The sequence below is a fragment of the Chiloscyllium plagiosum genome, unplaced genomic scaffold (assembly GCF_037043375.1).
Source record: "Chiloscyllium plagiosum isolate Xiang-an unplaced genomic scaffold, Cpla_swu_hap1 HiC_scaffold_13, whole genome shotgun sequence".
Lineage (NCBI taxonomy): Eukaryota > Metazoa > Chordata > Chondrichthyes > Orectolobiformes > Hemiscylliidae > Chiloscyllium > Chiloscyllium plagiosum.
In genome coordinates, this window is record NW_028270151.1 from 7,312,498 (window position 1) to 7,326,103 (window position 13,606).

Below are 13,606 nucleotides of genomic sequence, written 5' to 3' on the forward strand. Positions count from 1 at the left end.
CAGCAAAATGCCCAGCTTTCAGGACAATATTGATCACAGCACCATACAACACTGTCATAGCAACCACTGCAAGACATGTCAGAGTGTTGACATGGATACTACCATTACACATGGGGACACCACCCTCTACGAGCGCGGCAGGTACTCACGACTCAGCCAACGTTGTATATCTCATACGCTGCAGCCAAGGATGCCCCGAGTCATGGTATATTGGCAAGACCAAGCAGATGCTACGACAACGGATGAGTGGACACGGTGCAACTGTCGCCTTGACAAGGATGTTCCCTCCCAGTCATGGAACACTTCAGCGGTCAGGGACATGTGGCTTTGGATCTTCTGGAGACCGTCCTCCAAGGTGGACTTTGGGATACACAAAAATGTAGAGTGGCCGAGCAGAGGCTGAGAGCGGCCTCAACTGGGATCTTGGGTTCATGTCACACTACAGGTGACCCCTCCACACTGTACACTCTCACACAAGCACTCATACACATGTGATCACACTCGCACACGATCCCAGAGCCTCTCATACACATACTCTCTCTCAAACACGTACATACACTCACACGCACCCTCTCAAGCATATACTCCATCACACTCGTATGCACGCAGTGTCAAGTATGCACTCACTGTCAAGCATGCGCGCACGCCCTCTTACATGCGCAATCACACACTTTCTCTCTCACTCTCCCTCCCTCATATGGGCGCGTACACATACACACACACAAAAGTCTATGGGGTAAATTTGTATTTGCAGATACATTCTATTTTGTTCAAAAAGTACACAATCAGTAGGCAGTCAGTTCATGTGACAAAGAACATGGCGTTGTTTCTCCGCTCCCAGGAAGTACTGGACAACGAAGAGTATCCTATCAGTTGTATTCTGTGTCTGTCTCCTGAGATGGTCAATACGGTTTCTTGCTGTGGCACATCGGAACTGGCGATCGATGAGTTGAGCATCGTCTGTTCAATAAATTCCTACTTTGGAATTAGAGCCAGTCTGACTGAAGGTTGGGATACAGACTCTAACCTTACACCTTTCAGGCATTGTCTGAGCTGAGATGTCACCTTTCTTTTATAAAACCTTTGTCTCGGGACTGTGACTTAAAAAGAGTTCCGCGATTTACATATGAATGAATTTAAACCTGCATCCCCTTTCTAAGTGTTTAAAGACTTAACAACATTCTAGGTTTGTTTATACATCAGATCAGTTGTATAGAATTGTTCGACATCACGGCGTGTATTAAATTCATTGATGCGTGGACGGAGGGGGATGAAGATGAGTCCTTTGCTGAGGACTGATCGTTCGTCCTCAGTGAGGGGGAGGTCTGGAGGGATGGTGAAAACTCGGCAGGGCTGGGAGCTGGGGTAATCCTGTTAGACTGTAATCTGGTGTTGTGTGATTTTTAACTTGGTCCACCCCAGTCTAATACCAGCACTTCCACATCATGAATAGGCTAGGGCTGTGTTCCTGGGAGCGGTCCTCAAGGCTGAGGAGTAACCTTATAAAATCATGAGGGGCATAGATAGGGTAAATAGTCAAGGTCTTTTCGCTGGGTTGGGGGAGTCCAGAACTCGGGGGCATTATTCAAGGTGAGAGGTAGGTGGAAAGATTTAAAAGAGACCTAAGGGGCAATGTTTTCAAACAAAGGATGGTGTGCTTATGGAATGAGTTTCCCAGAGGAAGTGGTGGAGGCTGGTACAATTACAGCATTTAAAAGGCATCTGGATGGGTATATGAATAGGCAGGGTTTAGAGGGAAATGGGCTAAGTGCTGGCAAATGGGACTAGATTAATTTAGAATATCTGGTTGGACTGAAAGGTGTGCTGTACATCTCTATGACTCTAAATGAACCTGCATGATAATTATATACAGTGTTTGCCGAGCATTGGCGTTGTGAAAAATACTTTGCAAGTGATAAAGTCTCATGAAGCTGTAAATATCAGATGTTCAAAATTGGAATAATGTTTGGGAATAAACAATATGCAGAATACAGTGAAGTACAGAATTTTTTTTTGTAGGTTCCGTCTTGATATCTACCGCTGCCTGTCTAGTCCATCGTTGATCATGCTTACAGAGGAGGATCCTATACTAAGAGCTTTTGAACTCAGCGCAGATTTGAAGGAACTGAGCCTCGTGGAGGTGGAATTTAGGTACAAATGTTAGAGAGAAGTGATGTAAAATACCCAAAATGTAAGCATTAACATTCAATCATAGTGAAATCAACAAATATATAACAAACACAGGATAGTTGTGTGGACTCATTTATAAATGGATATACTTTTCCCTTCTCCTATCCCTCAACTATTATGTATTATTAAATCTGGGCTTCATATTCCCTACTGTGTCAAAACTCTGACTCTTTGTCTGTATTTTGCCTGAATCATTCAAAGAAAAAGTCAAGGAAGCTGACCACAAGCAAATGAAGAAAATTATTAACACATCAGAAAATTTCATACAATTAGTACTACTGCAAGGAAGCACAAAATCTTTATTTAGTTTCCCTACTGTGCAGTCAAAACTGACACTGCTGTGTTCTTGCAGGCACATGACAGAGAGCACAATGGCTTAACAATTAACCAATGACTTGTTGCACCATGAATTTAACACCTCCTCAAACATTTAAAGTCTGCTTCTTGATACTTTTTCTTGACTTCATCTGTATTTTTTCTCATATTTTTCTCCTTCAGTAACTTTTGCATCCTATGTTTATCTTATTGATTGTGCTTATGCACGTTTTATGTTTCTTGACCATTTGTGCCTCACCAGCACCTGTTGTCCATTATGATGCTTCAATTCTTGCTGCATTTTTTAATCCAATTTTAACAGCTATGCTCAGTTCTATTATTCAAAGTTTGGAAGAAGATTTGTAGCTCGGGTGCTCGTTGTTGTGGTTCTGTTTGCCGAGCTGGGAATTTGTCTTGCAAATGTTTCGTCCCCTGTCTAGGTGACATCCTCAGTGCTTGGGAGCCTCCTGTGAAGCGCTTCTGTGATGTTTCCTCCGGCATTTATAGTGGCCTGTCTCTGCTGCTTCCGGTTGTCAGTTCCAGCTGTCCGCTGTAGTGGCCGGTATATTGGGTTGGACAGCTGGAACTGACAACCGGAAGCGGCAGAGACAGGCCACTATAAATGCTGGAGGAAACATCACAGAAGCGCTTCACAGGAGGCTCCCAAGCACTGAGGATGTCACATAGACAGGGGACGAAACGTTTGCAAGACAAATTCCCAGCTCGGCGAACAGAACCACATCAGTTCTATTATCTACTTCGAGAGATTGCTTATTTCACTGCCTCTCCCCCTCCATTTTTGGCACACAGTCATAGAATCCTACAGCACAGAGACAGGCCCTTTGGCCCAAACTAGTCCATGCCGACCAAAATGTCCACCTATGCTAACACCATCTCCCTGCACTTGGCCCATATCCCTCTAAACCCCACCTATCCATGTATTTGTCCATAAATGTTGTTAATGTACCAGCCTCAACAACTTCTGCTGGCAGCTCATTCCATGGCAAAACACCCTCCGTTGTTTAAAAAAAAAGTTGCCCCTCAGGTTCCCTTTTATTCTTTCCCCTCTAACCTTAAACTGATGCTCTCTAGTCCATGATTCCCCAACCCTGGGAAAAAGGCTGAGTGCACTTACCCTATCCACTTACCCTGCTATAAGAGCTCTCCCCTCAGGCTCCTACGCTCTTAAGAAAACGTGCTAGCTTGACCAACCTCTCCCTATAACACAGACCGTTGAGTCCTGGCAACATTCTTGTAAATTTCGTCTGCACTCTTTCCAGCTTAATAACATTCTTCCTATAACAAGGTAACCAAAACTGAACACAATTCTCTAAGTTAAAAATCGCACAACACCAGGTTATAGTCCAACAGGTTTCTTTGGATGTACAAGCTTTTGAAGCACTGCTCCTTCGTCAGGTAGCTACGATGAAGGGGCAGTGCTCCGAAAGCTTGTACTTCCAAATAAATCTGTTGGACAATGACCTGGTGATGTGTGTTTTTTAACTTTGTCCACTCCAATCCAACAGCAGCACCTGCACATCAACAATTCTCCAAGTGCGACCTCACCAGCCTCCTGTACAACTGCAGCATAACTTCCAAACTTCGATACTTGGTGCCCTAACTGATGAAGGCCAGTATGCCAAAAGCCGACTTCATTGTCCTGTCTATCTGTGACTCCACTTTCCGAGAACCATGCACCTGAATTCCAAGATTCCTCTGTTCCACTACACTCCCTAATGCCCTAACATTCACCTTGATTTGACTTTCTAAAATTCAAGACCTCAAACTTACCTATATTAAACTCCATTTGCCATTTTTCAGCCCACTTCCCCAGCTGATCAAGGACCTGCTGCAATTTCTGACAGCCTTCCTTACTGTCCACAATATTGCCTATTTTAGTGTCATTTGCAAATTTACTAATCATGCCTTGTCCATTCTTATCCAAATCATTGATATAGATAACAAACAGTAATGGGCCACGCACTGACCCTTGAGGCAGTCTGCTAGTCACAGGCTTCCAGTCTGACAAGTATCCTTCCAATACTACCCTGTGCATCCTATCATCAAGCCAATTGTGTATACAATTTACCAGCTGTCCCTGGATTCATTCCGATCTAACTTTCCAGAACAGCCTCCCCTGTAGAACCTTATCAAAGGCCCTACTGAAATCCATACGGACTATGTCTATCTTCAACTCTGTCCTTGTCAACCTTCCTGGTCACTTCATCAAAGAACTCTAACAAATTTGTGAAGCATGATCTCTCACGCACAAAGCCATGCTAACTGCTCCTAATCAAACCCTGTCTTTCCAAATTAAAGAGTGTGGTGCTAAAAAGGCACAGCTGGTCAGGCAGCATCCAAGGAGCAGGAGAGTCAATGTTTCGGGCATTATCAGGAATGAGGCTTGTGGGCTAAGGGGGCTGAGAGATAAATGGGAGGGGGTGGGGCTTGGGGAGGGGTGGCAGGTAGCTAGGAATGTGATAGGTAGATGAAGGTGGGGGTGAACGTGATAAGTCAGAGAGGAGGGGGGAGCACATAGATGGGAAGGAAGATGGATATTCAAGAGGGTTGGAAGGTTGGGACTCGTATAAAGTGGGGGGTGGGGAAATGGAGAACCTGGTGAAATCGCATTGATCCCATGTGTTGGAGGGTTCCAAGGTGGAAAATGAGGCGTTCTTCCTCCAGGCGTTGGGTGGTTACTGTTTGGTGATGGAGGAGGCCCAGGACTTGCATGTCCTTGGCGAAGTGGGAAGGGGAATTGAAGTGTTCAGCCACAGGACGTGTCCCAGAGATGTTCTCAGAAACAATCTGCAAGTTGTCTCCCCAATGTAGAGGAGACCACTTTGGCGCCATGGATGCAGTAGATGACGTGTGAGGAAGTCATTGAGTCATAGTCATACAGAAGTACAGCATGGAAATAGACCCTTCAGTCCAACCCATCCATGCCGACCAGATGTCCCAACCAATCTAGTCCCACCTGCCAGCACACGGCCCATATCAGGAGCTTATATTGTACAGAGTGATATAGCAGCCTGGATAGAAGGTTGTTTTCTGCCAGCCAACCAATGTATATCTAAATCAGTTTTTTTTTTCAGATTAGCAGGGTGTGAAGAGTGGTGCCCTATAAAGGGTCTGTGCTAGGTTCTCAATATTTTAAATTTTTTACCAATGACTTAGATGGGATCTAATGCAGTGGCATCCATTGGATAGTCTTGATTCCATTATTTGTCCTGTATGTATTTCAAATCATGGAGATTAATAATTAGAATTGGTTGTAACTGGGTTGTTTCAGAAAGATATTCAGCCATTAATGAAAAGTTCATTATAAATTCATGTGACTCAAATATTCGACCTACCTGAATGGTTTTGGTGGCAAGATGCTGAAAAGTGTCTTGTCAAGTGTTTTCCGAATTTTGTTGCGACCACCTGATACTGTGTTGGCTTTCATCTTCTTGTTACTCTTCTCAGAATACAGGTAAATTTCTGTTGGATTTGGAAGGATCCTTCGGGGTCTTGGATGTAGGTGAAGGGGAAGGTGTTGTTGCAGGTTTTGCACTTCTCACGATGTGAGGGGAAGGTGCCAGGAGGGTAGGGTGAGTTGGTGGGTCGTGGAACTGGAGGGAATGGTCTCTGCGGAATGCAGGTAGGGGTGGGGAGAGAAATATTAAAGAGTGTGGTGCTAAAAAGGCACAGCTGGTCAGGCAGCATCCAAGGAGCAGGAGAGTCAATGTTTCGGGCATTATCAGGAATGAGGCTTGTGGGCTAAGGGGGCTGAGAGATAAATGGGAGGGGGTGGGGCTTGGGGAGGGGTGGCAGGTAGCTAGGAATGTGATAGGTAGATGAAGGTGGGGGTGAACGTGATAAGTCAGAGAGGAGGGGGGAGCACATAGATGGGAAGGAAGATGGATATTCAAGAGGGTTGGAAGGTTGGGACTCGTATAAAGTGGGGGGTGGGGAAATGGAGAACCTGGTGGTGGGGTCTGTTTGTAGGTGGTGGAAATGGCAGAGGATGATGTGGTGTATCCGGAGTTTGGTAGGGTGGAAGGTATGGGAAGTGGAGGAGATGCACTGGAGGGCATCATTGACCACATGGGAATCTGAAACGTCGACTCTCCTGCTCCTCGATTGCTGCCTGACTGGCTGTGCTTTTCCAGCACCATACTCTTTGACTCTTATCTCCAGCACTTGCAATCCTCACTTTCTCCTGTTTTTCCAAATACATGTATATCTTATCTCTCAGAATTTTCTCAAGGAACTTACCCACCACAAATGTTAGGCTTACTGGTCTATAGTTCCCAGGGTTTTCTTTGTAGCCCTTGTTGAAAAAGGGCACAACATTCGCTACCCTCCAGACTTCTGTGGCCTCACCCATGGCTAACGTTGATACAAAAATATCAGCCAAAGACCCTGCAATTTTTTCTCTAGCCTCTAGCAGTGTTCTTGGATATATCTGGTCAGGGCCAGGAGATTTATCCACCTTCATGCATACTGATACATCCAACACCACCTCTACTGTGATATAATTTGTTCCCAAGATATGACCACTAACTTTTCCCAAGTTTTCATGTCTTTCTCCACAGTAAACATGGAGGAAAAATATTCATTGAGGACCTCGTCCATCTCCTGCGGTTCTACTCATACATGTCTGCTTTGGTCCTTGGGAGGGATCCTATCGTGTCTCTAGTTATTCTTTTTCCTTTAATATACTTAAAGAACCACAGTGAAAGATCATCTTCAGTAGTGACTCCAACATACTGGACATGAATCAAGGTGTTCTGTGAATATTGCTAATAAAAATCTCCTTAATATTGCCAAGAAAATCTATTGCTGCTAGTACAGTTTGACTTCCTTGGAGAGATAGTGGAACAGTTGTCACCTGACTGTACTGATATTTCAGAGGCCCTGGCTAATGTTCTGGTGATGTGGATTCAAATCCTACCATGGCAACTGGTGGAATTTGTATAGGGAATGATTATTAAGCAATCATTGATTGTTGGTTAACTGTTGTCCTTTAGGGAGGGAAACCTACCATCCTTGCCCAATCTTACTTACATGTGACTTCAGTCCCATAAGAACGTGATTAACTCTTTACTGCCCTCTGAAATGGCCCTATCAAGATGCTCAGTTCAAGGCCAATTAGATAGGTAACAAATGCTGACCTTGTCCATATCCCATAAAGGTCTCCTGGTGCTACCAGGAAGCACCTGTTCTGGTGTTGTTAAGTTTGGCTGTACTTTGTTATTATGTCATCAAAATTTCACTCTCGCCATATGGTACATGAGCTTGTCTTCTCCAACAATTTTGATTAGATTAGATTCCCTACAGTGTAGAAACAAGCCCTTCACCATAAGTTCCAACTTATGATGTTGTAGAAACTCATCAATCATGAGGCATACACATTCTACTATAGTGGGAGCCTTTATTTATATAATGTAGGATATACAATAATCAGATTGTGGCAAGACAAAAATGAAACTATGGTTTACATAAAAACAAACCACCAGTGAGGTCGACCTCTGTAACTCCAATTACTCATTGAAGTAGAAATTTGTCTTCGTCACTAATGTGTGCCCTGTTTGTTCTATGATCAATTTCTTTGATTTATTGAAACTAATTATGACTCTCCTCCCACACTCCCACTGCCACCATTTTTTTACAATCACAGATTATGACTGTCTTCCATTGAGGGCTTTTTTTGGTAAACTCTTTATTAATCGCATAGCTGAGGCCACTGACCTCTGGTTTTGTGGAACAGCTCTGCAGAGTGCAATCTCTCAAAACACTGAGCAAATGTCAGAAATATTCATATTAAAAAACAATTTTTAAAATTTATTGACCATAATGTCATGGTCCTGCCCACCATCCAGAGTTATACAGTCATGGAGATGTATAGTTTGGAAACAGACCCTTCAGCCCAATCCGTCCATGCTGACCAGATGTTCCAACCCAATCTAGTCCCACCTGCCAGCACCCGGCCCATATCACTCTAAACCCTTCCTATTCGTATACCGATCCAAATGCCTCTTAAGTGTTGCAATTGTACCAGCCTCCATTACTTCCTCTGGCAGCTCATTCCATACACATACCACCCTCTGTGTGAAAAAGTTGCCCTGTAGCTTTCTTTTATATCTTTCCCCTCTCAGCCTAAACCTATGCCCTCTAGTTCTGGATTTCCCGACCTATTTATCCTATCCATGCCACTCATAATTTTGTAAACCTCTATAAGGTCACTCCTCAGCCTCCGACGTTCCAGGGAAAACAGCCCCAGCCTCTCCCTTTAGCTCAAATTCTCCAACCCTGGCAACATCCTTCTAAATCTTTTCTGAACCCTTTCAAGTTTCACAACATCCTTCTGATAGGAAGGAGACCAGAATTGCACACAATATTCCAACAGTGGCCTAACCAATGTCCTGTACAGCCGCAACATGGCCTCCCAACCTGTGTGATCAATACTCTGAACAATAAAGGAAAGTATATCAAACGCCTTCTTCACTATCCTATCTACTTTCAAGGAGCTATGAGTCTGCACTTCAAGGTCTCTTTGTTCAGCAACACTCCCTAGGACCTTACCATTAAGTGTATACGTCCTGCTAAGATTTGCTCTCCCAAAATGCGGCACCTCGCATTTATCTGAATTAAACTCCATCTGCCACTTCTCAGCCCATTGGCCCATCTGGTCCAAAAGGTGGGAGGTCAGGTAAGCGGAGCTGAGGCCATGAAGATCAGCCACGGTCTTACTGGATGGCAGAGCAGGCTCGAGGGGCCAGATGGCCTACTCCTGCTTCTAGTTCAGAGTTCTTGCTATACCAAACTCGGCTGTTGCATTTGTCTTCAAATCAGCAGTCATTAAACTTTGTAAATAATTCATTAGATAACATGCTTTACAATATCCTGCAGATGCGAAAAGTCTATTTAAATTCAAGTGTTTTCTCTCTTCTGACACATTGAACATTCCTTTAATGATTTATGTGACTGAAATATGTTTAACTAAACCAATTTGTTTGTAAATATTTTCAGGAGTGACTATGAGGAACTAGCACAGCAGTGTAAGACCTTTGCAAAAGATCTCCTAGCACAGGCACGGAATTCCCGTGAATTGGAGGTTATCTTAAATCATACATCCAGCGATGAACCTATTGACAAGAGAGGATTGCTTGAGGAGAGGATGAACCTAAGCCGACTTAAACTAGCAATTAAGTACAACCAAAAAGAGGTATGTATTCTAAAATCTGTATAGCAGCATTGCTACTCAGTTGTGCAGAGAATTAAAAGTGTAAATAATATTGGAGAGACAGTAGTGTGATGATAATGTTACTGAACTAATAGTCCAGAGACCCACATTCTGGCAATAGGGGTTCAAATCCCATCATGGCAGTTGGTTGAAGTTAAATTCAGCTAATTGAAAAGCTCTTCTTAGGGCTGTTGTGGTGCAGTGGTATTCTCACTACCTGTGTGCCAGGAGGCTTGACCACCTGCTCCAGAGGAGTGTAATATCCTTACTTGGCCTGGCCATGTGACTCCAAGCCTACTGCAATGTGGTTGACACTTCTCTCTGAAATAGCCTAGTAAGCCATTACATTCATAGAATCATACGGGACAGAAAAAGCTATTTGGCCCATCGAGTCTGCACCAGCCTATCAATGTAAATCCCACTTTCCTGCACTTAACCCAGAGAGTTGACTATTGTGACCTTTCAAATGCTGATCCCATTACTTTTTGAAGGTTAAGTTTCCATCCTCTACTACACTGTCAGGTAAGGCATTCTCCAATTCTCATCATCCTCTGGGTGAAAAACAGTTTCCACAAATCTCCTTGAATCTTCTACCCTTCACCTTAAAATTAGGCCCTCTTGTTATTGACTTTTCATCTAAGGGGACCAATTGCTTCCTATCCACCTTGTCCATGTCCCTCATAATCATATATACCTCAATCAAGTCCCCTCTCCGTCTTCTCTGCTCCAAAGAAAACAACCTGAGCTTATATGCCTCTCTTCATTGCTGAAATGCTCCATCCCAGGCAACATCCTGGTGAATCATCTTTGCAGCCTCTCTAAAGCAATCAGATCCATCCTGTAGTGCGGTGATCAGAACTGCACACAATACTCCAGCTGTGGCCTAACCAAAGTTCTGTACTGCTCCAACATTAATGCTCTGTTATAATCTGTCCATTGACTCATAAATATCCCGTATGCGTTCTTAAATACCCTATTAACCTGTCTGGTTCAATTAGGGGTGGATAACAAATGCTCGTCTGACTGGTAATACCTACATTCCATTGAAGAATGAAAAGAAATGCATCAATATAAAAATGTGGACAGAACCTCTCAAGCAGCTTTCATACAGGGCACCCTTTGCTGGTGACCTGGATATGTGACCTAGTAGAAGAATCAAGAGTCATGGGTAGATTATGTTATTCTAAAAATGCCAAAACGCATTTTGCATCTTGGATATTGGCCAACAAAAGGAGAGATGGAAAAGGGGAGCCAGCGGTACAGAATGTTTTTGTGGATGCTATCAGCCCTTTGTATATTTATGTTACTCCATCCTATTGATGATGCTATCAGGGATGGGAATGTCGCACTGTGGGAATCCCACTCTTCCCGCCCGAACCTTCCCAACACCTTGAGCCGCGGATAGGGGATTATGCCCTAAACTGGACCTACCCAAGGACTCTCAGCATCTGTGTCTAACCAAATTGCCTCACTTCTTGCTCTGTTTCCAAGAGAAATACTGTTTTCATAAACGAATTCATGTTAAGAAGTAATGTCCAGTAAATGTACTGTATGAGGTGGGGAATTATAGTGTAAGCTTCTAAGTCTACAGTTGACTGTACTGAGTTCCATTTTTCTATATATCCTACAGTTTGTGGCTCAGTCCAATTGCCAGCAGTTTCTGAACACAGTCTGGTTTGGGCAGATGGCAGGCTACCGGCGGAAGCATACCTGTAAGAAGATTCTGACTGTTCTTTCAGTTGCCACCCTATGGCCAGTGTTGTCCCTTTTTTACCTGCTCGCACCAAAGTCTCGAGTAGGACGAATTATTCACACTCCTTTTATGAAATTCATCATTCACAGTGCATCATACTTTACATTTCTACTGTTATTGAACTTATACTCACTGGTGTACAACGAAGACAAAAAAAACACGATGGGCCCAGCACTAGAGATGATCGACTACCTCCTGATTACATGGATAACTGGTAATCAAGTTATAATGGATCTAGTTTGTTGTTTCACTTGATGTTGCTTACTGTCTCTCACTGGCTGTGTCACATCGATGTCTTGCTTTCTCTTTCACTCTCCCTGCCCATAGATTAGATAGTTGTCAGTGAGTATGACTTTAACTCTATTAATTTGTTATAGTTTTAAACTCAGGACAGTTTAATAGTATGTAAACTAATTTGACACTGATAGGGAGCAGCGTATCTTATTTGTTTTACTCTGCATCATCTGTTGGGAGGTAAAAGAGAAGTTTTACACAAACGTGCTTGCACCTCCTTGAATTGAGTTATAGAGTCATGGAGATGTACAGCATGGAAACAGACCCTTCGGTCCTAACCGTCCATGCCAACCTGATATCCCAGCCCAATCTAGTCCCATCTGCCAGCGCCCGGCCCATATCCCTCCAAACCCTTCCTATTCACATGCCCATCCAAATACCTTTTAAATGTTGCAATTGTACCATTTCCTCTGGCAGCTCATTCTATACACGTACCACCCTCTGTGTGAAAAAGTTGCCTCTTAGGTCTTTTTAATATCTTCCCCCTCTCACCCTAAATCTATGCCTAGTTCTGGACTCCCCGACCCCAGGGAAACGACTTTGTCTATTTATCCTATCCATGCCCCTCATAATTTTGTGGACCTCTATAAGGTCACCCCTCAGCCTCCGACGCTGCAGGGAAAACAGCCCCAGCCTGTTCAGCCTCTTCCTATAGCTCAAATCCTCCAACCCTGGCAACATCCTTGTAATTCTTTACTGAACCCTTTCAAGCTTCACAACATCTTTCCGATAGGAAGGGGACCAGAATTGCACGCAATATTCCAAAAGTGGCCTAACCAATGTCCTGTACAGCCGCAACATGACCTCCCAACTTGTGTGCTCAATACTCTGACCGATAAAAGAAAGCATACCAAATGCCTTCTTCACTATCCGATCTATCTGCGACAATGAATAGCTCAGTTCAATTCTCCAAATTCATACCCATGTTTTTCACTGAGTTTGTACCAATTTATAGTTGAAACTGCTTTGCTTCAGAATAAGATAATTCTTTAACTCTACAAGAGAGAAACTGGAGCAGTAAGAGAATGCTGACAATTTCCAGCAATGGCTCAGTACTTCAATCTCACTAACAACCATTTAGTTTTGGTGGGTTTTCATATTTAAAGATTGATTGTTATTTCCTGTTGAATGCAGAGTTTGTATTCAGAGCTTGATAAAAAAAAAAGTTCAAATCGTAATCTTCAATCGGTAATAAAATACATACATGGAAAGGAAGTATTTTGAAGGGCTGTGGGGGGGAAAAGCAGAGCAGTGGGATAATTGATAAATTTCAAAGATGAGATACAGGCACAATGAACCAAATGACAACTTCTTATACTGTATGATTCTATAATAACACAAAACTGATTTTGGTACAGGATTTAAGTGTATAGAGAAATGTGCCACACAGGCAATAGCATTATGAAATTTACCTCCATAATGGACCAGTATTAGTCAATTAGCTTTTTTTTCTAACCTATTATCTGAATGCATGCAGACATATTATAATTCTAAGAGCAGCATGTACTAGCAGGTAATTAACATTTGGATGCTAGCAGCTGGGGTGTATTACTTTTTGCAAAGTACTGTTTGTCGTCCTGATGGTGGATTGGTGATTTCGCTATTGTGGGGGAGTTTGTGATAGAGCAGAGGAGTTGCTCACAGCTGCTGAAAGAATTTGTCAAAACACTATTGAGAGGTGTACCTGGAGAGAGTGAAGTGTTTTTTCCTGGCTTCCAGGAAAATAAATAAATACTGTTTTTCTTAAGCCACTGCAGATAGATAAGTAAATGTTATTAGTTCCACTCACACCGCAGTTATATACATAAATACATTTAAAATGG

The 13,606-nt window shown here is 43.1% G+C and overlaps 1 protein-coding gene across 5 annotated transcripts in view; it reads left to right on the top strand.

The window, feature by feature from the left end:
• Window positions 1-13,606, top strand: part of trpc1 (transient receptor potential cation channel, subfamily C, member 1) — a 94,720-nt gene that overhangs the window by 26,864 nt on the left and 54,250 nt on the right. For 3 of the 5 annotated variants that reach the window (XM_043702774.2, XM_043702775.2, XM_087993311.1), the window contains exons 5-7: window positions 2,020-2,151; window positions 9,523-9,718; window positions 11,367-11,703. In XM_043702774.2, coding sequence (XP_043558709.1) covers window positions 2,020-2,151; window positions 9,523-9,718; window positions 11,367-11,703 — 665 coding nt within the window. The remainder of the gene's footprint in view (window positions 1-2,019; window positions 2,152-9,522; window positions 9,719-11,366; window positions 11,704-13,606) is intronic. The other 2 variants (XM_043702776.2, XM_087993312.1) reach the window with 1 other exon arrangement.